The sequence below is a fragment of the Phlebotomus argentipes genome, unplaced genomic scaffold (genome assembly GCF_947086385.1).
Source record: "Phlebotomus argentipes unplaced genomic scaffold, Phlebotomus argentipes genome assembly contig_5, whole genome shotgun sequence".
In the NCBI taxonomy this organism is placed as follows: domain Eukaryota; kingdom Metazoa; phylum Arthropoda; class Insecta; order Diptera; family Psychodidae; genus Phlebotomus; species Phlebotomus argentipes.
In genome coordinates, this window is record NW_026776165.1 from 4,268,165 (window position 1) to 4,280,737 (window position 12,573).

General features: G+C 44.1%; 1 protein-coding gene across 3 annotated transcripts; it reads right to left on the reverse strand.

Annotated features, from left to right (window-relative positions):
• Nucleotides 1-4,501: 4,501 nt before the first annotated feature.
• On the reverse strand, nt 4,502-12,517 carry LOC132256098 (long-chain-fatty-acid--CoA ligase 6). Of its 3 annotated transcripts, XM_059752282.1 has the most exons (8): nt 12,200-12,517; nt 10,778-10,949; nt 10,300-10,454; nt 6,109-6,820; nt 5,652-6,039; nt 5,059-5,539; nt 4,819-4,992; nt 4,502-4,750 (listed from the first exon to the last, which is right to left on the reverse strand). In XM_059752282.1, exons 2-8 carry the CDS (start codon nt 10,797-10,799, stop codon nt 4,613-4,615), a joined length of 2,070 nt encoding a protein of 689 aa, XP_059608265.1. In that variant the 5' UTR covers nt 10,800-10,949; nt 12,200-12,517; the 3' UTR covers nt 4,502-4,612. The 3 variants fall into 3 exon arrangements, with proteins under 3 accessions (XP_059608265.1, XP_059608266.1, XP_059608268.1); XM_059752283.1 differs by lacking the exon at nt 12,200-12,517 and having other exon boundaries at nt 10,778-11,765; XM_059752285.1 differs by lacking the exons at nt 10,300-10,454; nt 10,778-10,949; nt 12,200-12,517 and adding an exon at nt 7,805-8,365.
• Nucleotides 12,518-12,573: the final 56 nt, after the last annotated feature.

Here is a 12,573-nt window from a genome sequence, read left to right on the forward strand (position 1 = left end):
GCATACAATTCGATTGAGTTAAATAAGGCACCCAATTGAGACTGGTTTAGAGATGGGGATAAATTAAATTGTTGTATCATCACTTGGCCAGAATTGTGGCATGTGTGTGCGCTAGGATGCCTTCCCATGGTGAATACCAGGTCAATAATATGCAACATTGCAGCGCAAGACAATTTATTTTCTTTTCATCAACTATTTATACCACCGCCGAGGATAATCAATTAGGGGTGGTCGCGCGATGCCACGAACTGCCATCGATAAAAGTGCCAATGAATTGACACGATATTCTGGGGGGGGATTTATTTCTGGCCCACACACTCAATTTCTGCCGCATGGATATGAATTGCCGGGTGAAGACGAAAAAAAAAATTGCTGATGGAAATGGTGACGCTACTTTTTTAAATTAGTCGTCTTTGTTCGCGATGGCTTTCCATCCGACTTTGTTGCTCTGGGTTTTTGGGAGGAGGCAATTCTCTGCCCTAGCAACAGCGAAGCTCTCTTGCGCTCTCTCGGTGAAACTCTCAGCTGAGCCACAGGCGCACTCTTTCGCACCAACAGTCCAAGAGTGGCACCATTGGGCGCTCGCATGGTGAGATTGAGCGACGTGACTCGGGGCTCGAATCGCTTCTTTGTGACTCTCCGCGGCGCCGCAGTCAGCTCAGACGCACGTCCGCCAGGCCGAGAGGGAGATTTTCGCCATTTCGCCCCCATTGCAGCCTAATTCTCCCCGATTGGGCGGCAAAGGGCCTCCCAGGGACCGCTAAAAGGCGCTGCGCTGGCCGAATTGCCGAAATTCTGCCTACTTTCAATTTTCACCTCCTTTGTTTATCCAGATATAAGGCGTGCCGTGAGTCGCTTCTCGGTGCACACGCCGTATTACAGCTGTTAAAGGAGAAAATCGATGATGAACTTGTACATAAAAGAGCGAAGAGAGCCGCGCACACAAATGCGTCGCGCTCACATATTGGCAGCATAGAAGGGAGATGAAACAAATGATTTAAACAGAAATTATTCCATTAGTACGAGAATTAGCAACCAGTTTATCCGCGATGGCAAAGGAGAAATTCAGGTTTCATCGGAGAGTGCTGGCTTTCTTCGTGACCCCGCGCTCGCGAAGAAATTACCAAGGAAATTGCCATCCAGAAAGGATGTGTGAGAAAGTCCTGTGAGGACTGTTGATTTGTGTTGGGGAGGCAGGCACATTTTCAGCCTTTGTGCATGAAAAACAAGTAGAGATATCAGCGCTGCTTCCACTCTTTTTTCCTTCCCTCTCCTTCAGCACACACTCGCCCTCCGGTAAATAAGCGAAGCGAGAGATGGAGATGGACAAAAACAAACTTTACATATTTACACACTATTTTTGTTGTCATATAGGCACATATAAAAGTGGATGGGCTTGTGGAAAATTTATCGTATAAAGAAAGAGGTGATTTCTACCATAAGCTCTTCTCTTTCAAGGTTCAGCTATAGCTGTTCTTCACTTCGTGCTGAAAAAAAAGACATTCTATGGAGAGACTTCAATCAATTGAGGTTCCATTTGTGTACTTTGAGGGACTTACGCTAAGCCTAGCAACGGACTCAGTCAGGCTCAAATTGGAAGAGGAAAAAAAGAGATGGAAGCGAGAGAGAGAGAATTTTCCTGTACATTTGGGTGATGTGCTGATAGAAAGTGCTAAGCAAATCGATTTTCTGAGCTCAATATTGAGCTGGAAGTGAATTTCGCAGCTCACTTCTCTCAGTAAGATTTCAGTAAAATTGCACCCTAATTTCAGTATTCTTTCCGCCAAATTCTCCCTAGAATTTCACAGAAACTCTATTGTTTCTCCAAGAAGCGTTTATGCAAAACAAGGACACTGTATTATGTTCAACATGTCATATATAATTTAAGGTCACTCTCTTACCTCGGCTTTTCTTCTACCTGTCGGATTTCTTTGTGTCCTCTTTTCCGGACTTCCTTCCGCACTTTCTTCTGCCCAGGACGGAGTCATTGCCATCAAGAGTGCACCCTCTGAGCACCTTCCCTTCCCTGAAGAGGGTCAAGACAAGAAAAGAAGAAAAAAACACATTCGACAGGGTTTAATATCCTAATCGGCCACTTATCGTCTTCAGGGGTGAAATGCAGTTGCATGTGTGCAGTCAGGCAAAGGAAGAAGGCATGGAATGGAAAATTCCACTGAGCCTTCAAGCCATGGGCAAAGGAGGATTTCTGGTAACTTTCCGCTTTCGGGTGTTTTTATCGCACTGAATGTGAAAGAAATTATCAGTGTGTGTTTTTTTCATTGCCTCAAATTTACACATGAAGAGAAAGAAAAAGAGACCATTTGTGTTTGTTGCAGTCAAAGTTGGACGCGCGCAATGCAAATTAAGCCTATGGTCAAGAGATTTTAAAGAAGTAAATGGACGTTGTTAGAATTCTGCTCAGGAGAGTGTTGCTCTCTGTCTTAAGGTGTTGTTGAAACACTGTGACCCATCTAAATTTTCACCTTCTCCGAAGAAAGCGATGAAGGGTGAGAGCATAAAAAGCAAAACAATCGCGTGCTGTTGAACTGTTAGGCCTAATTAAAGTGTGGCAATTCGAATTACACCTCAAGGAGTCCCCACCTTGCTAGGGATCCGGTTTTGCCGTGTTTTCTTCATCCAAACTCCATATATATATCAGGTTTTTGAATATAAATTGATAAGCCTATACAGTTATTATGATATTTACATCATTAATATATCTCCACCGAGAGATGTTTACAACTATTATGCCTTTTTCTTCCATCAAGACCACACTATAGGTATATGTGGAAAAGTCAACGCGAAGGAAGGGATGAGACGCGAAGACGAAGAACACGTTCGAGGTGGTACAGAAAGAAACCTTTTATTGCTGCAGTCGTTTTTCTTTCTCTCTCTCTGCTTCTCCTCAGTTTTTTTTTGCCACAACTGAAATAAACAATTTTATATTGCTACGCTTTTTAACCCATTTTGTGCTGTTTGAAAGGGACCCCAACTCGTGCACGGTAGCAGAGGTAGAGAAAGAAAGCACGGCTACGAGTGATTGATGATCAATAAACGATATATAGACATGTTTTTCATAAATTTTTCAACTGCGATTGAAGTGTAATTTAGTCTCGCTGTGCTTCAACTATTAGTCATACTTGGGCTGTTCTTCTCTTCCGCGCTGAGAACTCTATGTCTTTCTCCCCGTGCTGGGCTCCTCAAATGAACAGATAACGCTGGTGCGCACCTCTTATCTCATTAGGAAGAGAATTGGGTGAGAGAGAGAAACACGGAAAAAATTGTTTACTTCTCAAAAGAAGAACAACTTTTTTTGTCCACTCGCAGAGTCATCAGAGACATCTAGCGGTGCTTTGAGACTTTTTCCCAGGGAAACTTCTGCAAGAAAACCTTTAGCGAAGACACTCCGGCACAATTTTATCCACTTAACCCTCAATTGACTTTCAATCAAATTCGACACTGACGAAATCGATAAACTAAGATGCACAGAATTGCAAAAATCAATATACGGAAAATAATTTGTCACCCATTTCTTGAAGTAATCTACTTTATTATCAGGCATTTTCCGTAAAAAGTGATAAAATAACATTTTACCTAAAGACTATAACTAGGTTTTGGTTACAGTAGTTAATTTAGTAATTATTCTCACTACACCTTTTTTTGTTTGCTATTGTGAATCTTTTATTATCTCTCTTTCGATCTGCTTGATTTTATCATTCTCTACCAAGAAAAAAAAAAACAGTATAATATTGCACTATTTTGAATATGAAACAAAATAATTGTCAATATTATTTTCACAAGACATAATAATTTTCTACATTCGAAATAGAGTTTGTTTTTTAATCGGTTTAATTGATGTTTTTTTTACGTTTTGAAGTATATAACGATATAAATACTTGATTTTAATTGACTCAATCGTCATGCTAAATTGTGATTTCTACAATTCAATACAGGAAAAGTAACGCTCAGAACGCTTTTTGGCAATAGAAAAGAAAAAGAAGAAAAAAATGATATCGTCAACCAGTCCATTAAAGTGTTGTCTTATAAATTGTTGTGGCAAAGAAATTTATTGCATTATTTTAGCATTTTCATCTCTGAGATCTCAACTCTCGCTTGAATACGAAGTGCATTACAATTTCTCACTAATTAGGTATTTATTTATTTACCAATTTACTTGATGCTTAGGAGGTAATTTATATAATTGAAAGGTAAATTCGGTTATGTAAATTATAACAACCTTGCTTCCTAACAAAACCTCCACCACTTTCATCACTTGCCAACATTCTAGGGTCCAAAGCCAGGACAATTCCCTAGAGAAACAACTGAAACCAGCCTACAAATTGTGCCTAAACCAAGAACGCGCATCAATTGGGTTTACCCAATCACTTCCTAGGAGGTAAAAATTCCTTATTGCAGTGCATTGATTATGTATCAGATCTCGAGGCAAAGTTCAAATATCTCGCTTGATTTTTATCTTTTCATGAGGAACGTGTAAGAAGAATTCTTTTTTTTTTTATTCAAATTTTCGTCCAGTAATGTGACTTTTTTTTTCTCTCAAACAACTTTTGCATTTTCCGCTCATTGAGAATTTCAGTGAATGAAAAGTGTGATATTAGACTAATTGTTTGTACATATCCTCCAGTTGTGGCTTGAAGTAGCTCTTAAGTTCCGGACGTTTTGACTTGAAGGTCGGCGTCAAGAGGCCATTCTGGACAGAGAAGGGATCCGGATGAAGGTAAATATCCTTCACCTGTGAATCAAAAGGACTACTTTCAGTGAATGTGTTTTCATTTTACCAAGGAAAAGTGTTAAGCTGACCTGTTCGAATGACTTGAGTCCACCTTCGCGTCCCCACGTCAGCATATCATTGAAGATGAGCTCCTTAATCTTGGGATTATTGCAGAGGACACTCAAGGTGCCTGGGATGTTGTTTTCCTGAGCCCAGCACTTGAGAACGTCCACATCAGGCACTACAACAGCAACAATGCAGCTCTGCAACACAATCAAAGCCTCATTTTAACCTCACGTCCAACGACTGGAAAGCCCGGGGAAGCCTACCTTGAGACTCTCTCCATAGACAAACACTTGCTCCACGTACTGACTTCGCAAGTAGATATTTTCAATCTTCTCAGGCACAATGTACTCCCCCTGGCTGAGCTTGAAGATGTGCTTCCGCCTATCGATGATCTTCAGCGTGCCGTTCGGGAGCCACATCCCGATGTCGCCGGTGTGGTGCCACCCGTCCTCGTCGATCACCTCCTCCGTCTTCTCGGGCTCCTTGTAGTAGCCCACGAACACGTTCGTGCCCTTCACGCACACCTCGCCCTGGCTCTCGTGCGCATAGTACTCCATCTCCGGCGCGTCCACCAGCTTGATGCAGTTGCACGCCACCGGCGGACCCACGTGCTCCGGCACGAAGTCCCCCTGCACTGTCAGCGTCACGGGGGCCGTGCACTCCGTCTGGCCGTAGCCCTCGCACACCACGCAACCCAGGGCGCAACGAATGAAGGTGAGGACGTTTCCCGCCAATGGCGCTGACCTGCAAAATCATGCATATTATCAAATTAACCGAATAAACAACTCAACTCGACTCGTGAGGGTTAAAATAAAAGAAGTTTGTCTGCGACAATTTTCTTAAACTCGTGACTTACCCAACAACCATGAGCCTGAGATTCCCGCCGAATGCTTCCTGCACCTTCTTGAACACCAGCTTGTCCCACACGCTGTTCCGCCGCAGGATGCCGCGCTTGAGATCCGCCTCCTTGGACCTGAGCGCCATGTTGAAGATCATCTTCTTGAGGCCAGACTGCCCAATTTCGTTCTGAATTTTGTCGTATACGCGATTGAGGAGTCGCGGCACGGCCGGCATCACCGTGGGCCGCAGGGCCTTCAGGTCATTGTTCAACTCCCGGATGTCGCCAGAGTAGAAGCCAACGGCTCCGCCTGAGTAGTAAACGCCATTCTCGCAGCATCGCTCCAGCATGTGCGCCAGCGGCAGGAAAGAGAGCATCACGTCTCCCACCCGTGGTCGATGGTCACCTGCGGAGAGAGTGAAGGAGGATTAGTAACTAGTTAAGGGTGGTTAAGAGGGAGTTTCTGGGTGTTTACCGAGTTGCAGGAGCACAGCGCACACACCCGCCACCACGTTCTGGTGCGTGAGCATGACGCCCTTGGGATTGCCGGTGGTGCCCGAGGTGTAGCACACCGTGCAGAGGTCCTGGGGCTGCGGCGGCACTTCGGCGTGCGCCCGCTGGGCGCCCATCTTCTCCACCTCGTCGAAGGAGAAGATGTCGATGCCGCGGTTGCGCGCCCTCTGCTGTGTCGCCGGCCGCATGGGCTTGATGGCCACGATCTTGCGCAGCGTCCGCGGGCTCTTGTCCAGCAGCAGGTTGGCCTTCTTGTCGTCCTCCACCACCACCACGGCCATGTCCGTCTGCTTGATGATGAAGGCGCACGCGTCCGGACCCAGCGTGTCATACAGCGGCACGATGACCAGGCTGTAGCAGTAGGCGCCCTGCTCCAGCAGGATCCACTCCGGCCGGTTCTGCGAGTAGATGCCCACGAGATTGTGCGGCTGCAGGCCCAGCGAGATCAGGCCCGAGCCGAAGTTCTTGGCGCGCAGCAGCGTCTCATTGAAGTTGATCCACTGATAGGGCGACGCGAGGTTCTCCCGCCAGCCCAGACAGGGTCCGTTGTTGGACGCGTACACGCCCTTCCTGAACGTCTCGTACAGCGTCGTGGCGTCCTCCGTGATGTAGCTGACGAACTTGCCCGTCTTCGACTCCTTGTAGAACTTGGACACGTGAATCTGCTCCGGACCCTGCAAAGTGCGTGAAATCCGACACTCATTAAGACATCCTGTTTAAAGTGTTCGCACCGCGAGATTTAATGATCGCCGCAATTACTCTTTTTGATCTATGCCAAAATACACCGGCTCCAAGACATCTCCCAGATGCTTATTGGGTGAGAATCGCATATTTATGGGTGTTTGGATGAGGAACGTGCGTCATGGGCGAAAATTCCCTACAATAACCGCCGCTATTTACTCAAAAACCATAACTCACGACCTGACATTTACTAACTCATGCCGCAGAATGCAATAAACTTGATTGCTGATTGACTGGGCGATTGATTTCCCCAACATTCTGAAGAATTTCTGCTAATAATACATTAAAAACATCTTGTTTTTGTCAATTCCCTCAATTTTCCCGAATTTTCCCAATTAACAATATTCTCTACTGAAGAATATTCATTAAAATCATCAAATCTTGCTTTCTAATAAAAAAAAAATCTCTTAAGTTCAACCCTATAAAGTTTCTCACTTTGTCTTAAGACACAACGGACTAAACGTCATACATTTCCCCCAAAGCATTGTGACATTTTCACAAATTTATACTTCAGATGAGATGTTTTTCTTTTTCTTACACCAAATTTTCCAGAAATAACACGTCCAAAGTCCACGCAAGTGTTCCAATTCCATTCACACTTTTCGTCATGATTAGTGAATGATTTATGGGAAATCTGCTCAATTTAGGCATAAATATTTTATCGAGTTTTCCCGGGTGATGATTGTATAAATCAACTTTCTCTTCTATTTACACGAAGAATAAAAAGTCCGCGAAATGTGCAGAGAATATTTCAGTTGTGGTAAGAATATTTGGCAAGTGGCCAAATTACACACTCACAATTCTATCAAGTTTTTGCCCACGATCTTCAGTTGTTTAAAAATTCTCATCGCGCTTGATCACCTTTCGGGATGATCATCGCGGAGAAGTGGTCAAGGATGAGCAGACGGTCTGCTTACCTTCATCACATCCGACTGCTTGGACATGTCGATTGGTGGCCAAAGAGGCTCAACAGATTTGCAGCAAGGCATCTTGAATTGCGTGTTTTTTCTCTCCTATCCGGGGGATTGTTTGCAGAGAAATTAACCTCCTAATTCACAACTTCTTGCAATATCACTTGGGCAAATTTCCGGCTGAGGGCATTTTCCCTCACGAATCCATTGAGGTGGTCATGTTATGTAAGTGGGAAAAGGTTGTCGCACAGACACACAGTTTAATATAAAGATCTGGGTGAACCGAATTAGACACAAGTCGTCGGAGACACTGAAACCACTCAATGGATCTAATAATAATGCTTGAAAAAAAAAGCGGAGTCAAAGCCTTCTCGCGGGATCACACCTTCCCGAAATAATTTGAATTTAAACAGAGTTTAGAGAGAGAAAAGTCCCACCACAGTCCATTAAGTCACTTTTTTGCACAATGCAATCGCCTCAATGGCCATTGAAGACACGAATCGAAAAGAGAGCGTCGCGCGTTTTTATGAGGCTCATAACCGAAGATGTTCTCTGGTTAGTCTAAGTGGTCCGATGGCCAAACAGAAACTGCCAACAGCTGGCATCGAAATAAAACCGTGGCGATCGTGTAAGACCGACAATATTAATCGTGCAGCGACTTCGAAGATGCTTCTCTCTGCCAAGAAGATCATAGCCAACGAGGAAGTTGCGATCGATGATCGGTGATCGCGTGCGAAACACCTAATTTACTGGGCTGCCGAACTCAATTAAACAGCCCAAACTGCATTGTCAGTGACGAATGATCATTTAGCACCACTTGATTGATTTCCTATCTCTCACACATAAGTCAGAGATGCGCATTTTTAAAATAGCACTTCCTCGCCAGTGAAGCGCGTTCTCCTCTTCCTGCTATAAATTGCAGTCACATGACAAGTCCTAGTTACCATTCCCGAAATAATTGAAAAAGTTACTATATAAATTTCATCGTCATATGACTAAGAGGCCATCAGCTATTTATAGGTCTGGATGATTTTGGCTATATTGCAATCACTGCCCATCTTGTGATATTTTGTAAACAAAAATACCCGCACGATGTAGACAAGATCACACTGTGAGGAGCATGTGATTCTGCCATAATAGCTCTCAGTGTAGTAAGTGTTCTCATTAGGCTGGCAATATCGTCAGTTTGTCAGCTCGTCGTGGTGATGGGAAAAATCCAATCACTGAAACACTGTGTTCAGGAATAGACTCGTGCCAATTAAAATGCACTGAGGCTTTTGCCTCATAAATTCACACCAATTGCTTGTTATGACGGCACAATTACCGAATCAATGATATCGACGCTTGACATCAATTGCCATCGAATTTGCGAAAGCATGGCGGAAGTTGTAAGTACTCTTATTATCGTTTTTATTATGCCTGGTAATTAAATCTGACCGCAATTGCTCATTTGCGCACATTTTTTTAATGCAATCTTATCAATTTTTTACCCCTTCTGACGATCACTCAAGAAAGTTGCAAAAGACGTTGGAATGCTTTTCTGTCAGATAGTTTTCAGTGGAATAATGTGTGACATTCTCTCATTAGTCTGATGGAATGTCGTACGTTTGTCCAGGAGATGTTCCAGAATTATTCAATATTGGGATTCTTGTAGAATATTTTTTTAATCACGCAAACAAACTTCAGAGAATATTATGACTAGCAAATACCAGAGAAAATATAGAATCGAATGAGTATTTTTCCTACGAACTACATTAGTTAATGCATGCACATTATTTATGTGCTTCAAATAAACGTTGGGCGATTGGAAATATGACTCTTTGGACTCTTTCATGTGAAATTTCCACACAAGAGCTCATGATTTAAGGCAAACGACCACAATATTTACCTTCTCTACTGAATGAAGAGAGATAAATTGAGGAGATAAAAATTTGCAGACTTCCCAAATTGAATGGAATATTTTCAGCAAAGGGTTAACAAGAGTAGAAAATATATTTGTTTACTGGCAGAGAAATGCGATTGAGTGCTGTTTATTATTTATCACAGTGTTCATTATGATTATCTGAAGTACTAAAGTAAAATTTTCCAACCAATTAGTGACAATCGGATTGTCGGTCAAAGTCAATTTTGAACTAAACAGTTTAGGAACTCGATAAGAGCCCTTTATTGCGGAAAACGTACCATAATCACTCAGTCACTCTTCCGCCAGACAGTCACATTTTGCATGATATGCTTTGACACGGTGTAGATCGATATTTCCGCGAGTAAATCCGCTTTATGTAAACCCCCTGGCTGAGCGTCTGTCTTCGCGCGCGCGAAAAATCAATGCATGGCCATTTAGTTGCATTGTTATTCAAAATAGAGCAATATTATAGGACGTTTTGTCTATTGGAGTGAAGTGATTGAAATGAAACCATTTCACCTCCGTATCGATTGCGGCGGGCTTAATTATTTAAAACACCGGCGCTTGGGTAATATTTAATGGTGATGTCTTTCGTTACCTCCAGAATAGGGCTCTGATTGTCGAGAGGCACTAGTGGTGTTTCAGGTGATGGCCTCGAGGCGAAGTAGTAGGCTGACGCCGCCGCGATGCCCGTCAGAGCGATGGCCCCGGCCGGTCCGCCCAGGTAGTGGAGGTATCCGTCCACCTCCTCCACTGCGGAAGACAAACAGACAATTAGGACGGATCGCAGGTGCTTCCGGGAAGCGTCCAACGCACTTGAGAGAAGCTCCACACACTCTCGGGGAAATTGTGGGTCTTCGGCAAGTGCCTAAGCACAAATGATGGCATCCACCAGGGAGACAGACACACTCATTATCACACGGAGAGTTGAACATTCACCAGACTAATATCAACTCTGCTATTTGGGAATTGTTTGTCGCCACACTTTATCAACTCGTCTCTGACTCTCATCCAAAGTCCAGTGGCCCCCTTTTTCCAGCATCCACACAATCTCAACGGCACAAAAGTCTACTTACGTAAATGCGTGAGATTCGTCATGATGTCCCTGATGTCCTTTTCTCCGCGGAAAAATGTCTCTGCTTCCTTGTCTGCACTCAACACTTTCTCATGCCTTCTTCACTCAACTGATTGCCCACTTGAGGTGTCTTTTGGTTGGAATGATGGAGAAATGCTCATATCTCGGCAGTGCTGAAAGGTAACTTCACGTGTCACTTCGTCCCGTGGCGGACCGTCTCAGAAGGGACGACGGCGACCGGTGCCGCGTGACGTCACGACATGGGATGATTCTTGTGCGCGAAGAGCGCATGTGTGGCACGGGAGAGAGTGAGGACGCGGTGTGTGTGGAAGGAGTTCCGAGAGGGGATGACTTTTTCACGACTTCTTTTAACACGTTCCACAGATTCCGAAAATGTTCTATTCTTGGGCGACCTTTTTCTCTATGTGTGCGTGCGTGTGCTAAGAATCTCAGACTCTGTCTTGCTCTCCCGTCTCAGTCACATGGCGAGAGAATGGCAAGAGATTGAGATAAGACGCGAGCACTCAGGCACAATAACTTCGGAAAACTACTAGTTTTTCAGCAGAAAAAAAGAGTTCTCTTCATTAGGATCAATTTAAATCTGCAGCAAGCATGGCGAGAGCATCAGACGTGATGATAATAAGAGTCAATAGACTTTCTGGTGTTGTTATGTGTCTCGATCACGCTCGAAATCGCATCAATGATCTTTCAAGGTTCATTCAGACAATATTACTTTGAAATCTGATTTGAAAATCAATCTAGAATGACTAGAACACGATTTGTGAGATGAATTTTCATGCAAGTGCAGCAAAATGGGCGGAGCATACAAATGGGCGGAGCTTCTGCCGCATTCCGCTTCAATTACTCTGATTATTCTGCCACAATGTCGGCAAAAACATGTGAAAGAATAATCCGATACTGAGTGTGCCAATAAATTTCATTGTGATCAACATTGTATCGCTGATTGATGATCACACATTTGCTACGCTGCCATTCAGATAATTATCTTCGACTTGGCTTTGACTCTCAGTGTACAAAACACACGGAGTTACGCTACCTCGCTCTTGTAGGATGTTTAAATTCTCTGAACCCTCATTCCTGCCAGTCACACTGGCTCTTCTCTCTCCTTTTTTGAGGTTAGAGAGAGAAATTTAATTTTTAATATCCCCTCAAAGAACTTTTTCCTAATCCACGGAAGGCTTTTGGTGTGTTTTTCACATGAATGGTGCACGAAAAGAGTGTATTTTCAGCACTCGTTCCTGGGAATATGCGCCAATGGAGCCTATTGATTTTAGTCCAAACACCAATGCGACAGTAATATTTCATTGCAAATGGGGGCGAAAGAGATTCCACGAATTAGGGCAAGTGCCCCAAATGACCACCACTGAAGTGACTGAGAAGCACGGGCAAAAAAAAGAACCACCTTTTAAGAGAGACACAGCGCTGGAAATCACTTCTGCGAAACACTTTTCCAGTCTATTCGTCACGCAACTGCTCGATGTTGATTACAATGATCACAACACGTCTTTGGCTCACAGGTATCACAGTCTCTGCTCCCGGAAAGAACGCATTTTCTCGCCAGAGAGCACAAGGTGTGTTGGTTCAAGTGCGGGTGTAGGTTGAATGACTGTCGCACGCTCTTGACACAACTCACGCGTCACATGGCACTTTCCCCGCCATTAGCCACGCTCTGCGCACCTCCGTTCGCGCCGCCGAGTCACGATGGTGTGTTTTGTCAAACGATGTGGCGACTCCGGACACACTGGCGTGACTGACGGGAGATGCATACAACATCCA

Bases quoted from the DNA above. Each gene is read 5' to 3' on its own strand.
- LOC132256098 (XM_059752282.1), bottom strand. From the start codon at position 10,799: ATGACGAATCTCACGCATTTAC. The intron at 5,540-5,651 runs GTAAGTCACGAG...ATGATTTTGCAG, and splicing joins CTCAGGCTCATGGTTGTTGG to GTCAGCGCCATTGGCGGGAA. The intron at 4,751-4,818 runs GTCAGCTTAACA...TTTGATTCACAG, and splicing joins GACTCAAGTCATTCGAACAG to GTGAAGGATATTTACCTTCA.